The following is a 23,607-nucleotide window of genomic DNA, read 5'->3' on the forward strand; positions in this document are numbered from 1 at the left end:
TAAAAATACTATTCTGGTGCCATGTGAAAAATGAACACAAAGTCAGGTTACTGATTATTGAGCTTCACGGAAGGATGACCCTGAAGGTGGCAAGTTGAGAGCTGATGTTGAGAAAGTAAAATCCACAAAACTTGGTGATGGAGTATATAAATTATAAACGAGCTCATTGTGCTTCTGATTTCAAATCAGCAACTGTTTTAAATTGGCTGGTAAATGAAAATAGAGCCATTGGATTACAAACACTGAGACCTCTGCGTGAGAGAATCCCTGGGGTCGGCGTGCTTATTTTCTTAAGCAAAAGTTTCGCTGCATTCTCATGGGCTCTGTGGAAATGCTCCCCGATAGATCGGCGGTGGCGTGTACAAAGGAATGTCCGAGGAAGGGCGCTCGCCCCTGAATCACCAAGGCTTGGGTCTTGGGAACCCTGGAGTGCAATAAGGAGGGCTCGGTCGATTCACCGCCACAGACTTCGGGGCCCTGAGTAGTCCCCAGAACTCAGCAGTCACTCCAGGTCAGGTGGCGCCGAAGCAGCAGCGAACGTCGGCCTCTATTCCGGTGTTCATCCCACTGCCAGGGATGATATTCAGCTTGCCGGAGATTTGCCGGAAGCTCAAGACAGCCCCTCTTCTTCGCTACGGTGGCCGAAAAGGCCCTGGAATAATAAGCCAAGTCAGACTGAAGAAGGCGCACGCGCATTGCGGACTTCTGGGCTCTGGGAAAGGCTCAATACCTGACGGGCAGAGAGTGAAGGTTTCGCGTCTGTAGTTTCTTCTTCCGCCCCGCCGCACCCTGATTTTCTAGAAGGGTTGTCGCCCTACAAGCTTGGTTTAGAGAAAGGAGGACCCGCCATTCCCCGTTGTCAATTAGCTGCCCGTCATCCATCAGGTTAGGAGGCGGAGTTTGGGCGCTTTCCTGTTGCATCAGCAGGTCCCTCCCGGGCCACGTGGCGCAAGCGCAGTGTTCCTGGGCGTTCCAATCCACCTCTGCCTGGCGACCACTGTCCTTTCCTCCTGACCGAAGTTTTGGGGTTTAGTTTTCTCTTAGTGGTTTGCCAGTGTCCGAGGAGAAGGCGAGTAGCCCTTCAGGGAAAATGGGAGACGAGAAGTCGGTGAGTGGGTTGAGTGGATCCTGGAGGCCGGGCTGGGGCTCTCCTGGTACCCGTGTTGCCCAGCCGGGGGAGGGAGGGGGTGAAGGAACCCGAGGGGGGCGATGGAAATCCCGGACAAGTCAGGGTCCCCTTTGGAGAGGAATCTCAAATGGATAAAGCAGGACGGGGCTTAAGATCGTCTCTGGGACCATCCTCTTTTTGTAGATGAGGACACTGAGACCTTGAGTGTCTTGCTCAGAGCCACACAACTAATTAGAAGCCGAGACAATTAGAATCTAGGGCTTCGGACTCCTAGACTAGGGTATGTGGCTCTCTTTCGTCGGGAAGAATGTTGCAGAGCCTCATTTACTTTTAAAACCACGTACGGGTAAAAAGCCCCAGTTTAAGGAAGGGAAAACCAAGTCATCGAGATCTGCCCAAGTTTTGGGTGGTTTATAATAAATGGTGGAGACTGGATGACCCCAGCTGACAAACTCTAGAAAAGTTACACACTTCCCTGCGTGGTGGTGGAGGCATGCCTTATACCATTCATAAATGCTCATTTCACCTCTGGACTTTCCCTTTAGTGTCATAATTTGCTTAGGAACATCTTCCCAGTCCTCTTCTGTGTACCAACTTTTGGGTTGAAATTTTAGATTGCTTTTACGTTGACATATAATATGTAAACTCGCCTATTTTTGTTTTGTTTTCATTGGAAGTAAAGAACAGTTGCCCATCACGATTTCACTTGTTATAGGAAAGGTGAAATGGGCCTCAGGGTTCCAGAGAGATCCATTTTAACGCCCTGGCTCTACTGTTTACTAGCGATGTACAAATGGGAAACTACTTACTTTCTTTGAGCCATTGTTCTCATTTGTAAAATGGAGAGGTATTTAGAAGACAAAAAAAGTGATGTTAATTTTCTTCATCTTTACCATTATTCCTGTTCATTTAGCAAATATCCATATGACCAAAACCAAAAACATTTAACCAGAGAAATAGAATTATTTCCCTCTCTTTCTGTTTTAAAGCTATACAGGCAGACTTGCAATTAATTTTTACCCTCTTTTTTTTAAATAAATTTATTTATTTTATTTATTTATTTTTGGCTGCACTGGGTCTTCGTTGCTGTGCGCAGGCTTTCTCTAGTTGTGGCGAGCAGGGGCTACTCTTTGTTGTGCGTGGGCTTCTCGTCGCGGTGGCTTCTCTTGTTGTGGAGCACTGGCTGTAGGCGCGCAGGCTTCAGTAGTTGTGGCACGTGGGCTCAGTAGTTGTGGCGCACGGGCTTAGCTGCTCCGCAGCATGTGGGATCTTCCCGGACCAGGGCTCAAACCTGTGTCCCCTGCATTGGCAGGTGGATTCTTAACCACCGCGCCACCAGGGAAGTCCCTTTTTACCCTTCTTTTCACCTGATATATTTGACTAATTACATTAATCATACAGTATGGTGAAGGCATACAGGTAATCTTATAATCATGTTGGTTAGTACTTGATTAGAATGGACTTAAGGTGTGTTCATTGTTCATCTATTGACTATAAATGAACCTTCAGAGTTCATTAAATCATGAATACCTGAGTGGGGCAAGTGTTAGCTCAACATGAAATTCGGAGTCATATTTTAAAAATTTGTTTTGTTTTTTAAATTATACAAGTCATAAGTTTTATGAAATTGAAAAGAACAATCAGAATGTCCACAAGGGATAAATGGATAAATAATGGAATGTTATTTGGCAGTAAAAAGCAGTGAAATACTGATACATGTAACATGGATGATCTTGAAATCATTATACTAACTGAAAGAAGCCAGTCACAAAAAACCAATATTGAATGATTCCACTTATATGAAATGCCCAGAGTAGGCAAAACTGTAGAGACAGAAAGATTAGTGGTTGCCAAGTGCTGGGGAGAGGGGAGAACAGGGAGTGACTGTTCATGGATACATGGTTTCCTTTTGGGGTGATGAAATTGATCCTGGTGATAGTTGGGCAACTGTCTATGCACTAAAAACCATTGAATTATATGCTTTATGTGTGTGTGTGGGTGAACTTTACGGTACAGAAATATATCTTAATAAAACTTTAAAAAAAATTCAAAGATCAAAAAAATACATGAAACAAAAGTCCTCCCGTCACATCCCCAGTTCTACCCTCAAAACTCCTTCACTGCTGATGATAACATCCCCACTTAGAGCTGACCACTGTCAACATCTGGGTGGGTATCTTTTTTTCCTGCCACTTGTAGGTTTTCTGAACCTAGAAAAATCATCTAACTTTTTAAAATTTAATCTTATCTATAAAATGGGAATAATAATGATAGTCATCTCACAGTGTTTCTATGAGAATCAGATGTGATTGTGGAGGAACTTTGTAAACTGTAAAATTTTATGTAGTGAAATTTGCATTAGGATGTTTCTATCTGAGCAGTTACAAAGAAGTAAGTAATTTATTTCTGAGAAGATGCTCTTTGGAGTATCCCATAATGTGGTTCCGTGTTTCTCAACCTCAACACTCTTGACATCACGGACTGGATAATTCTTTGTTGTGGGAATCTGTCCTGTGCGTTGTTGGATGGTTAGCAACCTCCCTGGCCTCTACCCACTCTCTGCCTGTTGTACGCACCACACCACACTGCCCTCCCACCTTCCCCCAACTCCCCACCCCTGGTTGTGACAACTGAAAAGGTTTCCAGACATTGCCAGGTGTCTGCTGGGGGCAAAATTGCTTCTGGTTGAGAACCACGGGTAAGACCAGTTCTTGCCATTGGTTGCCTTTTTGCACAGGACTTACTGTAAAACTTTCTATGACTTCCTGGAATTGAATTGAATTGAATTCTAATTGAAGTACACATCTTTATGGTAATTTTTAGTGCTTGCTTCTGTCTAAGCCCTCATCTGTCTTAACTGACAGTGTTTCCTAAAAGGTTTAGTAATTCTCTCTCTCTCTCTCTCTCTCTCTCTCTCTCTAACATTTCCAACAATAAGTTTCTGTGTACACCTAGAACAAAATTTCCTCCATTCTCAAAATCCAGCCTGTTGAAATCTTCTCCATCCTTTAAAGTCCTTTAAAGCCCTAACAGTTACTAGTGTCTTACCTTATCTGACATCTGATCAGAGTACTACAGCTGTGTTCTTTTCTCCTTCAGGAGTTTCTCACATATGTATGCCTTAGTTTCCCCAAAGAGATTAAGTTTGCACATGGTAGGGATTGGGTCTTATGTTTGCTTCTTCTACAGGGTTTAAAAAAAAATACTGTGAGCACAGAGGCTCTGGGTAGTACTTGTGGGATGGATGGATATATATTGCATTAGATTTTTTTTTCTGAAAATACTACTGAATAAATTGCATGCTTCTTGTAGCTATATGTTTAGTATATGTCCATTTAAACCTGAAGCGAGAGTCATGTGAACAGGTAAAATGAATGAAATTTGAGGACTTGAATATTATCAAATAACTCTTCTGCTTTTTTAGGGCTTGTCTTTATTGTAAGTTGTTAACTTGTCTTTGACAGTGGTGAAATTTTCTAGTCTTTCAAAATCAGATTTCCACTTAAAAAAAAATAGATGCTAAAATAACATCCTCAAAACTTTTCTGGAGGCAGCATGGATGGGTGTCAAATGAGATTAAAATGTAAAACCTTCATGCCTTTTTTGCTTATTTAGGTAGGTGCCAGTGAAGAGAAACGAAAGGAAGGAGGCAAGAAGAAGAACAAAGAAGGCTCTGGGGATGGAGGTCGAGCAGAGGTAAATGTTTTCAGGGCTCTGTCATCAAAGATTGACAGAGGCAGGGAGCTGTCTCAGACTCATCCTATGCGAGATTCTAATGGTTTTCGTGGGGTTTATAAGATGGCACTAGATGGAAAAATCAGGGAGAAGAATTAGGAAATTCTGAGAGGGGGAGAAAGACTTGCAGTTACTTGTTATTGAAAAAGGAAAACAACTGAAGTATGATTGTAAAATAATCTGTGGGATTAGATATTAGAACAAAAGTTGGTGAAAAGAGGACTGTGGTAATTAGTTGCCAGGTCGAATGCTAGCTGTCTGACCATTTCATTCGATGAGACGTTAAGAGACTTGGTGTTTGGGCTTTTACTGACTACAACAGAAACCAAAGAAAGCCTTGTTCCTTCACCCCATTAGCACTGTTTCCAACTGGACCTGCCACTGGAGTTTGGTTTTAAGCCAGGACAAATCTCCTTGCTGCCTCTCAAGTGTAGAGAAAAGGCTTTCAGTTCACCAGGCTCACACTAAAAGGAACTGGCATTTCAAGAGTCATCCCAGAATTGACCTGGTTCCTGGGTCTTGCTCTAGGAGGCAGTTAAGCTTGTCTTCCTACTTAGATTTTGAAGTTGAACTGCTGTGAACCGTGCTTGACTTTTTGCTTTTGTCATTGCAACCGTTTTGTTAGAGACTCTTTAGAAAACGACCAGAATGCAAGACAAAGGAATAGGTTTTTAAGAAGTACGCTATAGCACAGTAAACTGACTTTAAAGAGTTGTTTTTATAAATGTTGCATTGCTAAATTTATAGTGCTTCCACTTAATTTAGGGTAAGTTTGTAGGTGATCAAGAATCACTAAGTGTTGCCGAGAGCCCTGCATAACCGCTTCTGTTGTGTTTTGTCCATTATATCCCACTGTAATTGTGGGGAATTGTTGATTGTGAATTTCAGAATTTGTAAGTAAGTAAGAAAATGGCGTATGTTCCCTAATTTCGTTTTTGTACTTTCAATGCAAGTAGTACATGCTGTTCTGTTACAGCTTGAGATTTAGCCTGGAAATAGGAAACAAAGGGTATAATTAGAGGACTTTTTTGAATAGAGAATTGTGCATGTGACATGTGGTTGATTATATATGTTTTAAATGATCTGTCTGGAAAAAAAGTGTACAGTGAGATGTCGAAGACCTTTCTTCCTCCTCCATGCTCCCATCATCTGTGTACTTGTCTTATTCCCCTTCTAAGGGCAGTGGGCAGGTCTTACTCTTCTCTTGCATCCGCAGAGCCAGGCACAGAGAGTATCTGCTCCATGAACGTTGAATAAATTAAGTTTGACACTAAGTTCTTCTGATCAGGAAGTGCCAAATGGACGTGGAGATAAACAACAGTAAGATACAGAGGGTCATGTGGGTGGGTAGGACTGTAGTGATGTCAGAGTATGTGGGACCAGGTAATGTGCTTTGGCCTGAGGGATTCAGAGCAGGGTTGTAGAATGATAGGCTTTGAGTTTTTAGTTAATTTATTGATGCTTCTTCATTGAGGATTATGGACCCCTGTGACAATTTAATGAAAAGCCCCCAAAGAGCACCCAAATGACTAAAGAAAGGGAAGGACTGTGGTCGGAGGGAATTATAAAGATATTAAGGCTCTTCCGTTTAAAAAACTAAAGGCCAAGAAAAAATATGATTGAAATGAGAAGGAAATTTTGTATAAGGGAAAAACAATAAAAGCACTACTTCATGCAAGGTAAACTTTGTTTTTATTATTTCTTCCACTTTTCTAAAAAGGAAAGCAAGTGTGTACTGATTATTTATTTCTTCATTTGTTGTCTTGCAGTTGAATCCTTGGCCTGAATATATTAACACACGTCTTGAGATGTATAATAAACTAAAAGCAGAACACGATTCCATTCTGGCAGAAAAAGCAGAAAAAGACAGCAAGCCAATTAAAGTCACCCTGCCTGACGGTAAACAGTTGGATGCAGAATCCTGGAAAACTACACCGTATCAAATTGCTTGTGGAATTAGGTATAAGCTATACCTGTCTGGACCTTCTGTTGTTTGTAACTGAACTTTTTTTTTTTTTAGCTTGCCAAGTTTTATCCTAATAACATTTTTATGTTCCTGTTCAATGTTTTTATTGTTTAATTCACCTTATTTGGGATTTTTAAAAAATCAAAATAATGTAGAGCTTTATAGTCACGATTCAAAGTTAATATCTGAAAGAGTCAACTTCGGTCTTATTTTACAAAAGATTTTATATAATTCTCCTACTTTGATCATAAAATGTCACATAACCAAGTAGAGAGTACTTCACCTATTTTGACTAAAAAGTCTCAGTTTTAAAGTTAAAAATGAAGGTAGCTCATCTCAAAATGGGAAAATTAAACTATATTAACTTAGTTAATAGTTTAATTAAAATTAAACTATATATGAAATATATGAAACTAACACATGACAAAATGTACTATTTTTATAAAGCTAATGTTAAAACTTTTGTCGGGCTGGGGAGAAGTTATTTCAGGTAACTGAGAATTAGATGCATACTTTGTAATAGAGTAAATGCTTTCCTAATCTAATATGATTGGGATGAATAGTTGGTAAGTTTATCAAAAAAATGATAAAGTTGGGAAGGCATAAATTGATACATGTATCTTCTACCAAGTGTTGGCAAACTGGTCATGGCCTGTTTTTGTACAGCTCAAGAGCTAAGAATCGTTCTTATGTTTTTAAATGGTTTGAAAAAAATAAGACAACTAAGAATATGCAACAGAAACCATGTATGGCCTTCAGTCTAAAATTTTATATGGCTCTTTACAGAAAAAGTTTGCCAACCGCCATTTAAACATTTTAACTTAAAACTTATGTATATTCATTTGTTCACTAATATGTATATAAGGCCAAAGTTTGGGGAGTGGAGTGCTAATTAAACTTTTACATTATCTTAACACACTTGAGAAGCCATGAGTGCAGAAGACTTCCAGATTTTTATGTAGTTGTTTCATCCACACCTGACTTGACAGTATTTTTTTAGTGACTTCCCTTTATCAAGCCTTCCCAAACATTCAACTTCGTTTGAATGTAATTCAAACCAAGAAACTGTAATTCCCTCGTTGTATTACTTATATATTTCTATTTATTTATAATAATCACATATTGAGCTGAAACAAATGAAATCATATATGAATTGTCAGAAATGGTTGATTATCATCAATTTCATATTGTTGAACCTAAGACATAAAATAACAAGTGCATAAACAAATTTGGGAACCATCACAGCTGATTCTTGGTAAGCCTACTATGCAACTGGTGGGAGTTAGGCCCACAAGCTATGTATTGGTATATGCCCTGGCCTTCTTACAAAAGGAATGGAATGTTGCTGTTAATTTGACAAGTACTTCTGCCTAACATACTTCTGCCTTACTCCAAAGGAAGTAAGTAAGAAAGTTGTAATGTTAAGCAAGTTTCCATGTGAGATCATAAGTGACTAGATAGACCTTTAAATATCAGTTCAGCCTTTCACTTGAGAGATAATTTCGCAGGTGAGGTTAAAAGATTCCTCTGTTGTTGCACAATGAGACTGTAGCTGTGTCAGTACTAAAATCCAGGCTCCTGTTAGTGCAAGAACTTTTTCTCTACATGCTACCGTATTGTTCTTCAGATTATGTTGTAATTTATCAAGTGGCCCATTGGAAAACTAATTTTCTCTTTTTTTGAATTAAAACTTTTATTGCGGTGTAAGTGTCATAACATATTAGTTTGAAAATATTTGAGGCGGGGAAACTGCTAGCCTATTATAGACTGTCATTTCTCTAGCTGCACATTCACATCTATAAGCTGACTAACCTTACTCAATTCTGCTTGAGCCCCGCAGCTTCCTGAACGTCTCCTAACTTATATCTCTGCTTGCATCCATGCCCATTCTCAGCATTTGAAGTGCCATCTCCTCTCCTTTTCTTCCTGTCCAAATCTTTTGATGCTTCGTCCCCTCATTACTTTATGTTTCAAAGCCTGTCCAGACTTCTCTGAACTGTGCTGCTTTCCCCTCCTCAGAACTCCTGCGACTTCTCCACTTGGTGGGTCTAACATCTCATCACTTGAGGAGAGAGTTATCTTTTGTACTGTGTACTGGACATTTAGATGACATTTTTATCTGTATTATAAAATGTTTCATTAAATAGTATTTGACTTCACCTGTATATTTGTTATAACTAATATCATCTTAGGCATTTGCAGAATTATGAGATTAGCATTGCTTCTTAGAGGAAAGATCTATTATAGATTTCAAGCAGGATAAGAGCAGAGAGGTTATTTAGAACCATCTCCATCCCCCTTTTTTTCCTTTGGGATCTAAATAGCTTGGCTTTATGGAAAACTAATTTTGGAGAAATTTAAAGATAAAATACTGGAAATTGTTATTGTTTATAACAGTTGCCATGTCTGCTTAAACAAGAAGCATTAAATGAGGTCAAATAATAGTGTTCGGAATTTTCAGCATCTTCTAGTTATATTCTTAGGGACTTTTTTGAATTTTGTCACTTTTTCATTTTATTTCAGAAAGGTAAATGTACATCTATATATAATATACAGGCGTACCTCAGAGATATTGCGGGCGCAGTTCCAGACCACCACAATAAAGCGAGTATCACAGTAAAGCAGGACACACGAATTTTTTGGTTTCACAGTGTATAAAAGTTGTTTACACTGTATTGCAGTCTATTAAGTGTGCAGTTGTTTGTCTAAACAAAAGTACATGTTGTAATTTAAAAATACTTTATTACTAAAAAATGCTAACTATCATCTGAGCCTTCGGTGAGTCATAGTACTAACATCAAAGATCACTGATCACAGATCGCTATAACAAATACATATAATAATAATGAAAAAGTTGGAAATACTGTGAGAATTAACAAAATGTGACCCAGAGACACAAAGTGAGCAAATGCTGTTGGAAAAATGATGCCAATAGGCTTGCTTGATGCAGGGTTGCCACAAAAAAAAAACAAAAAAAACCCTGCAGTATCTTCACAGTGCAATAAAAGGAGAGATATGCCTGTATATAATGTTTATTTTCCTGTTCTTGTTCTCAAATTAACTGTTGTGCTGCAGAAAATTCTTTTTTAGAGTCTTGTGTTTTTATACATGTGTTTTTAGAGTCTTGTGTTTTTATACATGTGTTTTTATACATATATGTTTTATACATAAAAACATGTTTTTATACATGTTTTTTTTAAAAGTCAAGGCCTGGCTGACAACACTGTTATTGCTAAAGTGAATAAAGTCGTCTGGGACCTAGACCGTCCTCTGGAGGAAGATTGTACCTTGGAGCTTCTCAAGTTTGAGGACGAGGAAGCTCAAGCAGTAAGTTTTTATTCAGATTCACATTTGCAGACTTCTCCAGCTTATTACTACAGCCAACGGGTGGCTAAAGTTGATTGATGTCTCATTGTCATATTTGAAATCTTCGTTTTGTCTTTCATGTAGGAAACATAGTAAAAGTGCTTGTCTTATAAAATTAATAAGTGCACTTATTCAAGTTTATTTTTATTCTAGATACTTCAGTGGGGAAAAAGTGCTGGGAATTTTATTAAAAATTGATTAAGCAAGTAAAAATTGTTTTCTGCATTATTAGTCAACACTTAATCAAGATGCATATATTTAACAAATTCGAGCATGATTTAAAGTTCTCTTCCTATTGGGCAATTGATTTCTGTATTTTTCTTACCTTAAAATACAGATCTGCTGAAAGCACTGTAAAAGTCAATCTGCATTTGATGGCAAAGTTTTCTCCTTATTTCCCCATGATGGAATACCATATAAGAAGAAGTAAAAGACATTGTTTTAGTGACAGTGGTTTACTTATGTATGTGAATCAGTGGCTTTCAAATGTATTCTGGAGTCCTTAAGTTTTTTATGAGAATTTAATTTTATTTATTTATTGAAGTATAGTTGACTCACATTATTAGTTTCAGGTGTACAGTTTTTATGAGAATTTTTAAAATCTTTATTTTGGTACCTTATTAATTAATCTTGAAAACATTGCTTTGGGTATATTCTGTCTCATCTGAATTACCACCTTAAAACCAAGTCCTACCTTTTGATTTCAAGGCCCGTATGTGGTCCTTGGTTTTATAATTGTACTGTAGGGTCAAGTTGTACCATCTTAGTTTTGTTTGGGGCCAATAAGAGAAAAGCAGATATAATTCTTAAGTGATGTTCCACAGCCAAGTGGAAGGCCAGAGCCAAGTTCCAAGCCAACTCAGATATTTTGAGTCAGTTCCAGGGATTGACTCAAAAGATCCCGGGGCCATGGCAGTTAATAAGACAGTCACATTGTGAGTGCCTGTTGTTTTCAGGAATCAAAATCCATCCCGTTCAATTAATGATGCTAAATTTGTATTTTAATTAGTTTGAAAACAACTAAACCAGATAATTTCTAAGGTACAAATACAATTTAGTAATTAGAATCATTTTAAATTATGTTGGCTCTGAATGGAAATCACATTGCAATCTATAGATTTGTAAATTTAGGTTTTCACGTCTTGGGTTTATTTATAATAAACTTTATATATCTTTCAAAACAAACAAATTAATTTACAGCTTGTATGCCCAGACTCAAACCATCCCATTTTTCTTTGATTTTCAGGTATATTGGCACTCGACTGCTCACATAATGGGTGAAGCCATGGAAAGAGTCTATGGTGGGTGTCTGTGTTACGGTCCACCAATAGAAAATGGATTCTATTATGACATGTACCTTGAAGAAGGGTAAGTTATGTAACTGGATAAAGAAAAATAAAATCTGAATTACTGTGGGTCCATACATTATTTTTAAAGAGTTCTCAATTAAGGAGGAATGATATAAAACTTATTGCTTCATAGTCACCAAGTACTCCCACTAACAAAACTTAAAGTGTTGTAGTAACTCACGATGTAGTAGAGAGCTCTCTTCTAGATCAGTGGAGGTGGAACCCTAAGCTATGTCGGGAAATAAAATGAAGCTTGGACCTCTCCTGTTCTTTAAACCCGGTTCTAAAGTTAGAGGAATGTTCACTAGTTGGAATGGTCTTCATGATGACCAAGGTCAAAGCCACTGAAAATATGAAAATAGTTTATAAAAACTGTCTAGTTAAAAATTCTTAATAAATAATGCAGGGGTCTAATTTTTTATATTGAAACCCTTGAAGTATTGTAAAGAAAGGTTCCCCCAAGCTGCGGTGTGAGTGGAATGGAATGGAAAGAGATTAATTATATTTTCTTCTTCAGGGGTGTGTCCAGCAACGATTTCTCTTCTTTGGAGGCTTTATGTAAGAAAATCATTAAAGAAAAACAAGCTTTTGAAAGATTAGAAGTTAAGAAGGAAACTTTACTGGAAATGTTTAAGGTAAATTGAACTGTAACATGGCCTCCACTTTTATTTCACTCATTAATGTTACGTAAAGTACATTGGGCTCTACGCAGTTCTCTGTGGTGACCTAAATGGGAAGGAGATCCAAAAAAGAGAGGATATATGTATATGTATAGCTGATTCACTTTGCTGTATAGCAGAAACTAACACAACATTGTAAAGCAACTACTCCCATAAAAATTAATTTAAAAAAATAAAGTAGGGCTTCCCTGGTGGCGCAGTGGTTGGGAATCCGCCTGCCGATGCAGGGGACACGGGTTCGTGCCCCGGTCCGGGAGGATCATGCGTGCCGCGGAGCGGCTGGGCCCGTGAGCCAGGGCCATTGAGCCTGCGCGTCCGGAGCCTGTGCTCCAAAGCGGGAGAGGCCACAGCAGTGAGAGGCCCGCGTACCGCAAAAAAAAAAAAAGTACATTGGGGCTTAGTGTACTAAGTTCTTTAGAAAAATATAACAGTGTTTTTAAAACATGAAATACGTATTTATATTCATACGGTGATTAGACGTACTTTGAATTGTATTTTAGCTATAGTATTTAGAAGTAAAAATTAAAGGATGGTTACTTAAAAAATAATTTTTCCTATTTTCAGTACAACAAGTTCAAATGCAGGATATTGAATGAAAAAGTGAATACTCCAACTACCACAGTCTATAGGTGAGAACATCAAGTGTCATTAAATACCATTGGTGTATATGTCATTTTAAGTCTATGTTAAAATTCCTTTTAATTTATCTCTAGGTGTGGCCCCTTGATAGATCTCTGCCGGGGTCCTCATGTCAGACACACTGGCAAAATCAAGACTTTGAAAATACACAAAGTAAGCAATGTAACTTTGAAGGTGCTATATAAACGTATTTGTATACAAAAGATGTATGTTTAAACTTGCATTCGTTTCTCTTTTCAGCCATTTTTCTCTTGCATATTTAAGGGTGGATTTTTTTCTCGTGCTGTCTACTGACTGTGGGCACTACGTGCCACTAGGCTTTTTTTTAACTGAAATTCTCTCAAGCACTGACTGAGTGACTCACCACTCATCACCAGAGCACACGGGGATGGAGATTTGGAATATTTACAAAATCACAGTCATGGGCCATCGTGGCTCTAGAAGCTTTGAGACTCACTGTAGGAGTGTGTGCTCTTGCCTTTTGTATGTCTAAGGTAGTAATTACCCAAGTTGTTCTTTTCTAACCAAACTAATCCTACCAGTCAGATTTTTTTTTTTTTTGGCTGGTTGGTTGGTTTTCCATTTTTGCTGAATCATCTTGTGGGAGATGCCCCTGTAGTCAGTCGTGTTCGTGGAGTTGTGGTGTGAGTGGGTCTTGAGGGCAGGGCAATTTCAAGGGCATTAAGCAGCCAGCTTTGTGCTGTGGAATGAGTACAGCCACCCTAGCAAGGCCTCAGCAACTGAGATGCTTACTACATGTGCACTTTTTGTGCCATTTTTCTTGTCATAAGGACTAAATATGAATTTGACTCATGATGTGACTGAGAGAGAAAACGCCTAACACTTAAAATAAATGAGATATTTAAAAATTTGGGGACTTCCCTGGTGGCACAGTGGTTAAGAATCTGCCTACCAATGCAGGGGACACGGGTTTGAACCCTGGTCCCAGAAGATCCCACCTGCGGTGGAGCAACTAAGCCTGTGCGCCACAACTACTGATCCTACTCTACAGCCCCCATGCTCCGCAACAAGAGAAGCCACTGCAATGAGAAGCCCGTGCACTGCAAGGAAGAGTAGCCCCCGCTCGCCACAACTAGAGAAAACCTGCGTGCAGCAACAAAGACCCAACACAGCCAAAATAAACAAATAAATTTATTTTTCAAAAAAATTTGAATATTATCTCATGATTATTCCTTCTTTTCAGAATTCCTCCACCTACTGGGAAGGCAAGGCAGATATGGAGACTCTGCAGAGAATTTATGGCATTTCATTCCCAGATCCTAAAATGTTGAAAGAATGGGAGAAGTTCCAAGAGGAGGCTAAAAACCGAGATCATAGGAAAATTGGAAGGGTATGTTTAAAAGAATAATGATGTGTGTAGACTGAGTTTTCTTTATTTTCATTTGAATTGAAATTGTATTACGTACCAGGAATCTACTTCTGCAGAGATGCTGTAGCTTTCAGTAATTATTGTACTGTCCCGTGAAAGCTGTAAATTACTTATTCAGTGTCCACATTATCTTTCTAGAGTGTGTTCAGTACCGCACAGAAGTTCATTTTGACTACTCCTTTTATTGAGAACAAATGCTGATGACCTACATTTTTCTTTAAAAAAAGTATAGCAGCATAGCAGCATTTCATAGAGCTAGGAGATGCTTTAGAAATCCACTGGTCTCACTGACTTATTTTAAAGATGTGGAGGGCTTCCCTGGTGGCGCAGTGGTTGAGATTCCGCCTGCCGATGCAGGGGACACGGGTTCTTGCCCCGGTCAGGGAAGATCCCACATGCCGCGGAGCGGCTGGGCCCGTGAGCCATGGCCGCTGAGCCTGCGCGTCCGGAGCTTGTGCTCCGCAGCGGGAGAGGCCACAGCAGTGAGAGGCCCGCGTACCGCAAAAAAAAAAAAAAAAAAAAAAAAAATGTGGAAACTTAAGTCCCAGGAAGATTCATCTGCTTGTTGCCCAAGATGACATAGCAAGTCATTGATGGATTCTGTGGTGTCCTTTTCTTTATTCTTCTACCCCTGACTGTTTTCTAAGCTGTCAGTTGGGTTTGGTAAAAATACTCCCTTCTAGAAGAGTGTTTACTCTGTGCTGGGCGTCAGGTCACGGCTGTTAGGTTGTGAAATTTGAGCACAGGCAGCATCCACTGTCCTGTGCTGCTGACTGCCTGAAATAAGATCCAGCAGGAAGGAGGCCAGCAGCAATTGGGGTCCCTCCCTGAGGAGTTGGGCATTTGGTGGGCAAGAAGGTAGGAGGGTGTGCCTCTTTCACCATGACCCAAAGTTAGCCAACTTCTTCTCCATCTTCTCTTTCATTATCAGTGTCTTTTTCTCAGTCTCCTTCCTGCTGTTCTTACTTTAAAAAAAAAAAAAAAAAGAAAGAAAGAAAGAAAAAAAGGGAGGGAGGGAGGGAGGGAGGATCGTTGAGCTTTGAGGAATTAAGACTGAGAGCCCCTGCTGTGCACAGTAGAAGAGAACTAAGACCCTTGCTCCGTGTGACTCTTGGGTAAACTTGACTGGATTCGGGAATGTAACAGTCAGAGAATGTACTTGTGCTAAGTGGTAAAGCACCTGCAACACCAGAAATGTCAACATGTTTTCCTTGATTTGGGAATGGCACCAATTAAAATGTGAAGCATCATGACCATATTCTGAACTCAAGAACCCTGAAATTTGTGTTGATATTATATACATATATAAACTTTCTTTTGCTTTTGTTTTACCCAGGACCAAGAACTATATTTCTTCCATGAACTCAGCCCTGGAAGCTGCTTTTTCCTGCCGAAGGGAGCGTACATTTATAATACACTTATTGAATTCATCAGGGTAAACCATATTCATTACTTTCTTCTGTAGATTTAAGGCATAAGTTGATTTTATTAAATAAGATCTGCCAAAGGGAAAGATAATCTTTTGTTTGAGAAGAAACATTTCAAATAATAAATGAAAATGGACGTATGAGGTCTCATAAAATGTTTAAAAAATTCTTTCCTTCTAATACATGATCTTGTCCACATACGTTGGTGTGCACGCATGAGACAAGCTGGTGAGCCTAAAGTGGGGCCTGTAACCCTTTACACAGGAGCTCTGTGGCTTTCTGACCATTCATTTGTATTTTCCTAGAAAAAGCAAGTTAATCTTTACATTGCTTTTTTTCTTTGTAAACTATGAAGTGTTTCAAGCATACATTTATAGAGAATAATACTGCCAACATCTCTGTAGTCCCACCTAATTTAACACATAACTGCATTGGGCTATATTTGCTTCAGATTTTTTAATTGAGGTAAAGTAATACATATATAGTAAGGGGGAAAAAAACTCCCCTTTGAGAGCCCTTTCTGATCCATTTCCCTCCTTTCCTAGAAGCAACTACTGTTTAGAAGTTAGCATGGTTGGATTCTTTTTGTCCATGTTATTTTTACATCTACCCTGTAAATATGTACCCTAAATTATAGTGTTATAGTGTTTGTGTGCTTCAAACTTACATACGTGAAGTCTCATTGTATATCAGTCTGCACTGTGATTTTCATTTTAGATAGGTACAGATCCAGTTTGTTTCCAGTTGTTACGTATTGGTCTGTCATATAACTACCACAGTGTTCATTTCTTTACTGGGGGACACTGATGTAATTTCCCATTTTCCCGTATTACCAGCTGTGCTGCCGTAGCCTCCTTATGCGCATGTGCAGGCGCTTCCTCTTCGGTGTACACCTCCAGGGGGAGCTTCTAGATTATAAGGTGTACATCTTGAACTTTACTAGATAGTATAAAATTGCTCTTGCAATTTTTACTTCCACCAGCAGTATAAGCATCTATTCCTTACACAGGCATTGTATTTGTTTTCTAACAGAGTGAATATAGGAAACGAGGATTCCAGGAGGTGATCACCCCAAACATCTACAACAGCCGACTCTGGATGACCTCGGGCCACTGGCAGCACTACAGCGAGAACATGTTCTCCTTTGAGGTGGAGAAGGAGCTGTTTGCTCTGAAACCCATGAACTGCCCGGGACACTGGTATTCTGCAATTTTGAGTTTCTAGCAAAGATTTTCTTGCAATCAGTCCCAGATTGTTTTCCTCCTTTGAAAGTATTTTGTGAAAACCAAATTATGTAATCAGAAGAGTATTTAAATGCATCATCATTGTGGTGTTGTAACATCTTCTGTGCCCAGCTAGATCCTCAGATCTACAGATAGTCAAGAATGGAACTGGGGTAGCAGCAGTGAACAGGCAGAATACAGAACAGGGGCGACTGAATATGGGGCACAGCAGTTTTGTTTTTTTTTTTAAAAGAAACATGTATCAAAATCTACTGCTGATGAATTGACCTCCTTGGAAAATCTTCCTTGCCTTGAGGCTGCTCACTTTCTATCCTTGAAAGTTGGGTGAAGAGCAGCGTGGCGGCAGACTAGGGAGAGCTGTGGCTGTAGGTGGCTGAGTCATCGCTCCTAGCACTGCTCCCAGTAGCAAGACCTCAAGGGCAGAGGGCTGAGACAGAGGAGTCTCCACAAGGGGACTAGCTTGTAGGTCAGGGAACCAAGGTCAAGTTCATTCTTAGTCTTCCCAGATTCTTCAAAGTTTCTGAAGCACTTTCAGACTAAGAGGGAACTGAAGTGCTTTTGAGAGCAACAAGAGTACAGACTTTAGTTTCTGCTGATATAAATGATTTGTATATAGCTAAGATTTTCTTTAAAATATGAGCCTTACAGGCAGTCCTCAAATTAATAGAGATAGAACACAAGGCTATGACTCCAGACTTATGGGAATACATTTTTTATTTTCTCTTAGTTATAGATGGTTGTATTATAATTTATTTGCTACTTTATTCATGCAAGTGCTTACACTGTTGTATGAAGCCCAGACTTTGAAAAGTGTTGTTTGTGTGAACAACTAGAACCAGCAGCTTTTTGACAGCCTTCCTTATAGTATTAGAGAAGCAGTTTTATTCTTGTGAAATTAAATATCAGTGGATTTTACTTTGCTGTTTTCTTTAGCCTTATGTTTGATCATCGGCCAAGATCCTGGCGAGAGTTGCCTCTGCGAGTAGCTGATTTTGGGGTGCTTCATAGGAATGAGCTGTCAGGAGCGCTCACAGGACTCACTCGGGTACGAAGGTTCCAGCAGGATGACGCTCACATATTCTGTGCCATAGAGCAGGTATGAGACGCTGGGGTGAAACACTTGGAAAAGAAGTGTCACAAAACTTGAGGAAAATTAATGACCACTGTGTCCCTGTTTTTTGTTTTTTTTTTTTTAATTTAAAGATTGAGGATGAAATAAAAGGTTGTTTGGATTTTCTGCGTACAGTATATAGCATATTTGGGTTTTCTTTTAAACTGAACCTGTCTACTCGCCCGGAAAAATTCCTCGGAGATATTGAAGTATGGAATCAAGCTGAGAAAGTAAGTGGTGATTTTCAGCGTGCTTCAATATTATTTGACTGAAATTGGCTTGCGCCATAATGTGACAAAGCAAAGCCTCTTTAAATGGATAAAAGCAAAAGAAAATTGGAAATGGTTGCTAGGCTTGTATAAGCAATTTTTTTTTCTCTGTGATTTTGTATTTTAGAAATGGTTGAATGTTCTTTTAGTCATCAAGCTGTAACCTTTAAAGGGGTTTGTGTATGAGTATGTCTAGGTGGACAAAATGGTAAAACAAAGAACAGTGACACATGAAAGTAGCTGTAGTATTTTTAGTCTCAAATTAGGCTGGAAGAAGTTGCATTTGACCAGAAGTTAAAATCATTTTGCTTTATCCTTAGCAACTTGAAAACAGTCTGAATGAGTTTGGTGAAAAGTGGGAATTAAATCCTGGAGATGGAGCTTTCTATGGTCCAAAGGTCAGTACCAAAGTCACTTTGAGAGTAATATGTCTTTCATTTTTGCGTGAAGAAGAGATTACTTTAAAATAAGTTTTAAAAAATTCAACCCTAATACAACCCAATCTTTGCTTCTTAGATTGACATACAGATTAAAGATGCCATTGGTCGGTACCACCAGTGTGCAACAATCCAGTTGGATTTTCAGTTGCCCATTAGATTTAATCTTACTTTTGTAAGGTGAGTTTCTAGTGTCTGCTCTGAATATTCTTCTTCAAAGACGTATAAAGGAATATATATATATATATATATATATATATATATATATATATATAAAATAAAGCAAAACAAATCTTTTCTTTCTAGCCATGATGGTGATGATAAGAAAAGGCCGGTGATTATCCATAGAGCCATCTTGGGATCAGTGGAAAGAATGATTGCTATCCTCACTGAAAACTATGGGGGCAAATGGTAATTTTTGTCATTGTTTCCTTCTGTTTTTGTCTGGACCGTGTAAATTGACTGTCAGAAATGTCTGCTGTCCAATTTAGTTATATGATGGAGAGGAAGAATGATTCTAGTTGGTCACTTCTAATTAATGATAAGTGTTCACTAAAAAGTAAGGAATCACAATCTAAACCCAAACTTTTTAGCTCTATGAATGTTTGTTGTGAGTAATTATTTTTATTTTAGCACTTGATTTGTTTGAATATTATATAAATGCTTTCTAACTAGGAATTATTATTCAGTAAGAAGCTTATTGTTTTGATTGCTTTTCAAGTAACTTTGGGAATTTATAAAAGTTTGATGTTTTTGTCTGAGTAAACAAGAGTAGGCTTTTAGCAATACTTTGTTCAGTGTTGCTGATCATAATAAACAAGTATTTTAGACTCTGTAGAAGCCAAGGTTTTTTTTCTTTTGATTGAAAGTACAGACTCCAAACTGATCATCATTTTTGTGTCCTATTTCTAGAAGCTGATGTTTCTACTGGCAAGATATAAGCACATGACTTGCATTTTATTTTCTAAGCAGCTTTATCTGGGCCCACATTTTGTAAAGGCAGTTGAAAACAGCACATGGTTATAAAACACCCATTTTGTAGAGCCTGACAGACTACACTGTAGTCATCTCAGTTTCATGTGTAATTTGGTTACTTCAGACATAGGGTGGGGTGGCAGTGTCATACTTGTAAATGAAATAAGCTAATCTTCTTTTAGTTATATTTCATGAAATCACATCAAATGTGGGCAGTATTCTCTATGCACAGTCTAGAGAATAGGGGGATCCTCAGATAACTGCTCTACGAAACCTGTAGTAGGTGGGGGGAAAAGCCCACAGTTTGGGTAGAATTTAGTGCCTACTCCAGCCTTTTCCCTAATGTAACAAAACAACTTGAACATAGAGGAGTGACCAAGAGAAACACTGGCCTGATGTGTGCAGCATGGGGAGGGGTTAGACACCTGAAATACCTGAAAGGTAGAATTGAGGATGGGGTCACCTTTTAATAAGTAGTGAAAACACACTCATTTTTACCAAGTACCATCACCAGTTATTATCGGTTCCAATTTGTTGAATCCTGCAAAGTGGATCTTGAATAAACTGAAGGTACAGTCTTTGTCCCCCAGTGAAGAAAAAGTAATAAAATAACACTTGAACAAAATAACTTTTTGAGTAAAATAACTTGAATCACTAAGTGTTTCTTAAACTACGTTAAGCCCTCTGGCAGCAGGCATATGGTGTTCTGTTACCTGATGCGTTGAGTTGTGGGCTGTAGTCCCTGCCCTCTGTTTGCTTTGCAATATCTGCTTAGCAAGACAAATCTTAGTTACAGGTTTTCCTGATTTAGGGTTAGTTTTCTCCTCCTGAATCTCCCTTTAGTCCTTTTTGGATATTGAAAAAAAGCCAAGTGTTTTAAAGTGGCCCTTGCGTGTTTCAGGAAATGGTACTGAAGAGTAATCTAAGAATTGTGCCATTCTTGTTAAGGAAAGTGCCCAAATCCACATTAAATGTTTTTAATTTCTTCTAAAGGCCCTTCTGGCTGTCTCCTCGCCAGGTAATGGTAGTTCCAGTGGGACCAACATGTGATGAATATGCCCAAAAGGTAATCCTTAAGTATGACTTACTTTAAATTTAAGAGCTGTCGCTCAGCTTTTCAATCTCATAAACTACGTGTATTCTTGGTAAATCAGGCTGCTTGCGATACAGAGAAATGTTTCTATTTTCAGTCTTTGGTAAGCCTCAGTAGATCATATTACCTCTTTAATGCTTTTTTATGTGGTTCCATGGTTAATAGACTTAATTTAGAGAGTGCATACTTGTAGTTTTTAGTTTTTAGCATTAGTAAGTAGCAAATGCTTCAGTATGACATGTAAATTCAAATGCATAGTGCAGTTTAAACTGCTCTTTGACTTCAGTAATTTTGCTTTGTTTCTAATGCACATTTCTTTAATTTGAAACTTTTTTTCAGGTTAATGGCATGACAGAGCAATGTTTGCCTTACCTACCAAAAAGCTACCTTACTAACAGATGTACACATATCCATTCATACTTCATACCTTAAAGACTAGAACACTCTGTTCTGTTATAGCAACAATTTCATACTAAGGAATTTCAAATTATCAAAAGCTGATATTTAAAAGCATTGTTTCATAACTGGCAAAGTAATAAATTGGCTAGTTAAAACAGACAAAAATCTAAATATCAATGAATAACATTGTAACATCAAAACCACCATGTTTTCAGGTCATCAGAAGAAATTGCACTCGGGTCTCAACTGTCTTTAAGAAATAAATGATCATTAAAACAGCTGATAGGCAAACCATTCAAGATATACTGTGTTCCTATTACTGCACATGGTAGTTTTAGTTAGAAATGATCAGAATCAGCTATGCTCCATGTTTAATGGATTTTACTTTATTGTATTTGCATTAAGGAAGAAAGTCTGTATTAGTTAACTCACTTTTCAACTGGAGATAGTACTGACTTTCTCCTTTCCATCTGGGAGTGGAGTAGCGTTTAGAATTATGTGGGGTGGATTTTGGTTATATTGAGTGGACGGGAGGGTGAGCACTGCTATTGATACTTAATGACTAGAGACCACAGTTGTTACACAGCCTAAAATTACCAGGCTTCCTCCCCAATTACAGAATAGCTCAACTCACATGTGCAGAGGACTCGTGTTAAAAAAAAAAAAAAAGACACTGGTGCTTTATTCTTTAAAATAGGTTACAGTTGAGAGTGAAGTCTTATCCTGGCACTCTAATAAACTAAGTAAGAACCCTTCTGAAATTTGCATACTTATAAAATCCCAGGAGGTTCATTGGTTAATGATCACTAAGGCACAACAACCTATTAGTGAAATAAAAATGGTTCATTCAGATCTTTTTGTCATATTAGTGGTAATTGGTTGTCAGATGGATGGAAAATGTAAGCTAGTTTATTTAATTTAATTCACAATTTATCTCTCGAGCAGAGTATATAGTTTTGTAGTTCTAAGTCACAATAATATATGCTTCAGTATATCTGTTAACATTCCTTTTTAATGCTGGCATGATTATCCAAATTGTTTGTTAAATAAAAATATTTAAGATCAAAATATAATTCTGATTTTAGATCTGAAGAACCCTCTATCTCTATTTAAATAGGTACGGCAACAATTCCACGATGCTAAATTCATGGTGGACATTGATCTGGATCCGGGCTGTACGTTAAACAAGAAGATCAGAAATGCACAGTTAGCGCAGTACAACTTCATCCTAGGTAAGAAAGGACACTCAGCAAAGAAAACCTGCCAACCTTTAGGAAAACTTGAAATGCTGAGACTTAGGCTGAAGAGAACTGCAGCCATCAGTAGTTCTTTCCAGTCCTGATCTCAAACTGTATGTTTGTTCCATTGATGTAACAAAGAAACACTTTGGTTTGAAAAAGAGTACTTGAAAGGTTTGTCTAAAAATCTCCCCTTCACCTCCTATTTTTTCATATGGTGAATTTTTATTAAGTTGGCTGGATTAAGTGACTTGGTAAACACGGCAGTTCTAGTCATTGCAAAATGGTGAGTTGGGGTTTTTGTTTTGTTTTTTAATGACTAGATTTGGTCACCTGTACATTTTAATGAATCAGAAGCTACAGGGTGGATTTCTGTTCCAATATTCAATAGGAGTCCTTTCACCTAACAAAGCTTTGTGGGTTTTGGTTTAGTTGTTGGTGAGAAAGAGAAAACCAGCAGCACCGTCAATATCCGTACCAGAGATAACAAGGTGCACGGGGGACGCACTGTTTCTGAAACCATCGAGTGGCTCCAGCAGCTCAAGCAGTCCCGCAGCAAACAGGCAGAAGCAGCAGTTTAAGGAAGAACTTTGCCCAGATTGGCTCAATGGAAAAGGATGAGCATGTTTCCATAACAGTAACGTCGTACAATTGAAAACATCAGCTTCTACTGACCTTGGAATCGTTTGGCAGAGTCCGCAGACATGAATGCAGGATCAACCATGTTTGACCTAGACAGATTTTAGAAAATACGTATTTGAAGGAGTTAATTAAAAGTGACACAGTAAAGTGATTTTATTCATTAAATTTCTGAGCACTGGAATAAAAACATGAGGAATGCTCTGAGGTAATGTGGAAGAATGTTTTTGTAAATTTAATACAGCTAAAATAAATTTTTTTTCAAATTCGATTAATGGAAAAGAAAGATTAGAATTGGATTATGATCTAGAAATAAAAACTTTTATTCACATAAGTTTCAACTGCTCTGTCCCTCGTGTCCGTACAAACCTACCTGGAACAAATGGCGTGATTCAATACTTATCTTTTATAATACAAATGATGTAAGTTGGGTGGAGGGGTAAGATCTGTAGTGTACTGCTGTTCTCAAACTGGGGTATGAACCAGGTGCCTGCTTCTCAGTCACAGGGTGACATCGTGTA

General features: G+C 38.4%; 1 protein-coding gene across 1 annotated transcript; it reads left to right on the forward strand.

Annotated features, from left to right (window-relative positions):
• The first annotated feature begins 902 nt into the window (after positions 1-902).
• Positions 903-23,405, forward strand: TARS1 (threonyl-tRNA synthetase 1). Its single transcript, XM_060146933.1, has 19 exons — positions 903-1,108; positions 4,745-4,825; positions 6,634-6,824; positions 10,034-10,157; positions 11,443-11,564; positions 12,063-12,180; positions 12,790-12,854; positions 12,939-13,017; positions 14,069-14,215; positions 15,591-15,689; positions 16,714-16,880; positions 17,859-18,021; positions 18,129-18,266; positions 18,626-18,703; positions 18,822-18,922; positions 19,049-19,153; positions 20,711-20,783; positions 22,327-22,441; positions 22,880-23,405. Exons 1-19 carry the CDS (start codon positions 1,091-1,093, stop codon positions 23,026-23,028), a joined length of 2,133 nt encoding a protein of 710 aa, XP_060002916.1. The 5' UTR covers positions 903-1,090; the 3' UTR covers positions 23,029-23,405.
• The last annotated feature ends 202 nt before the right edge of the window (positions 23,406-23,607 follow it).

Source organism: Lagenorhynchus albirostris, chromosome 3 (genome assembly GCF_949774975.1).
Source record: "Lagenorhynchus albirostris chromosome 3, mLagAlb1.1, whole genome shotgun sequence".
Taxonomy (NCBI): Eukaryota; Metazoa; Chordata; class Mammalia; order Artiodactyla; family Delphinidae; genus Lagenorhynchus; species Lagenorhynchus albirostris.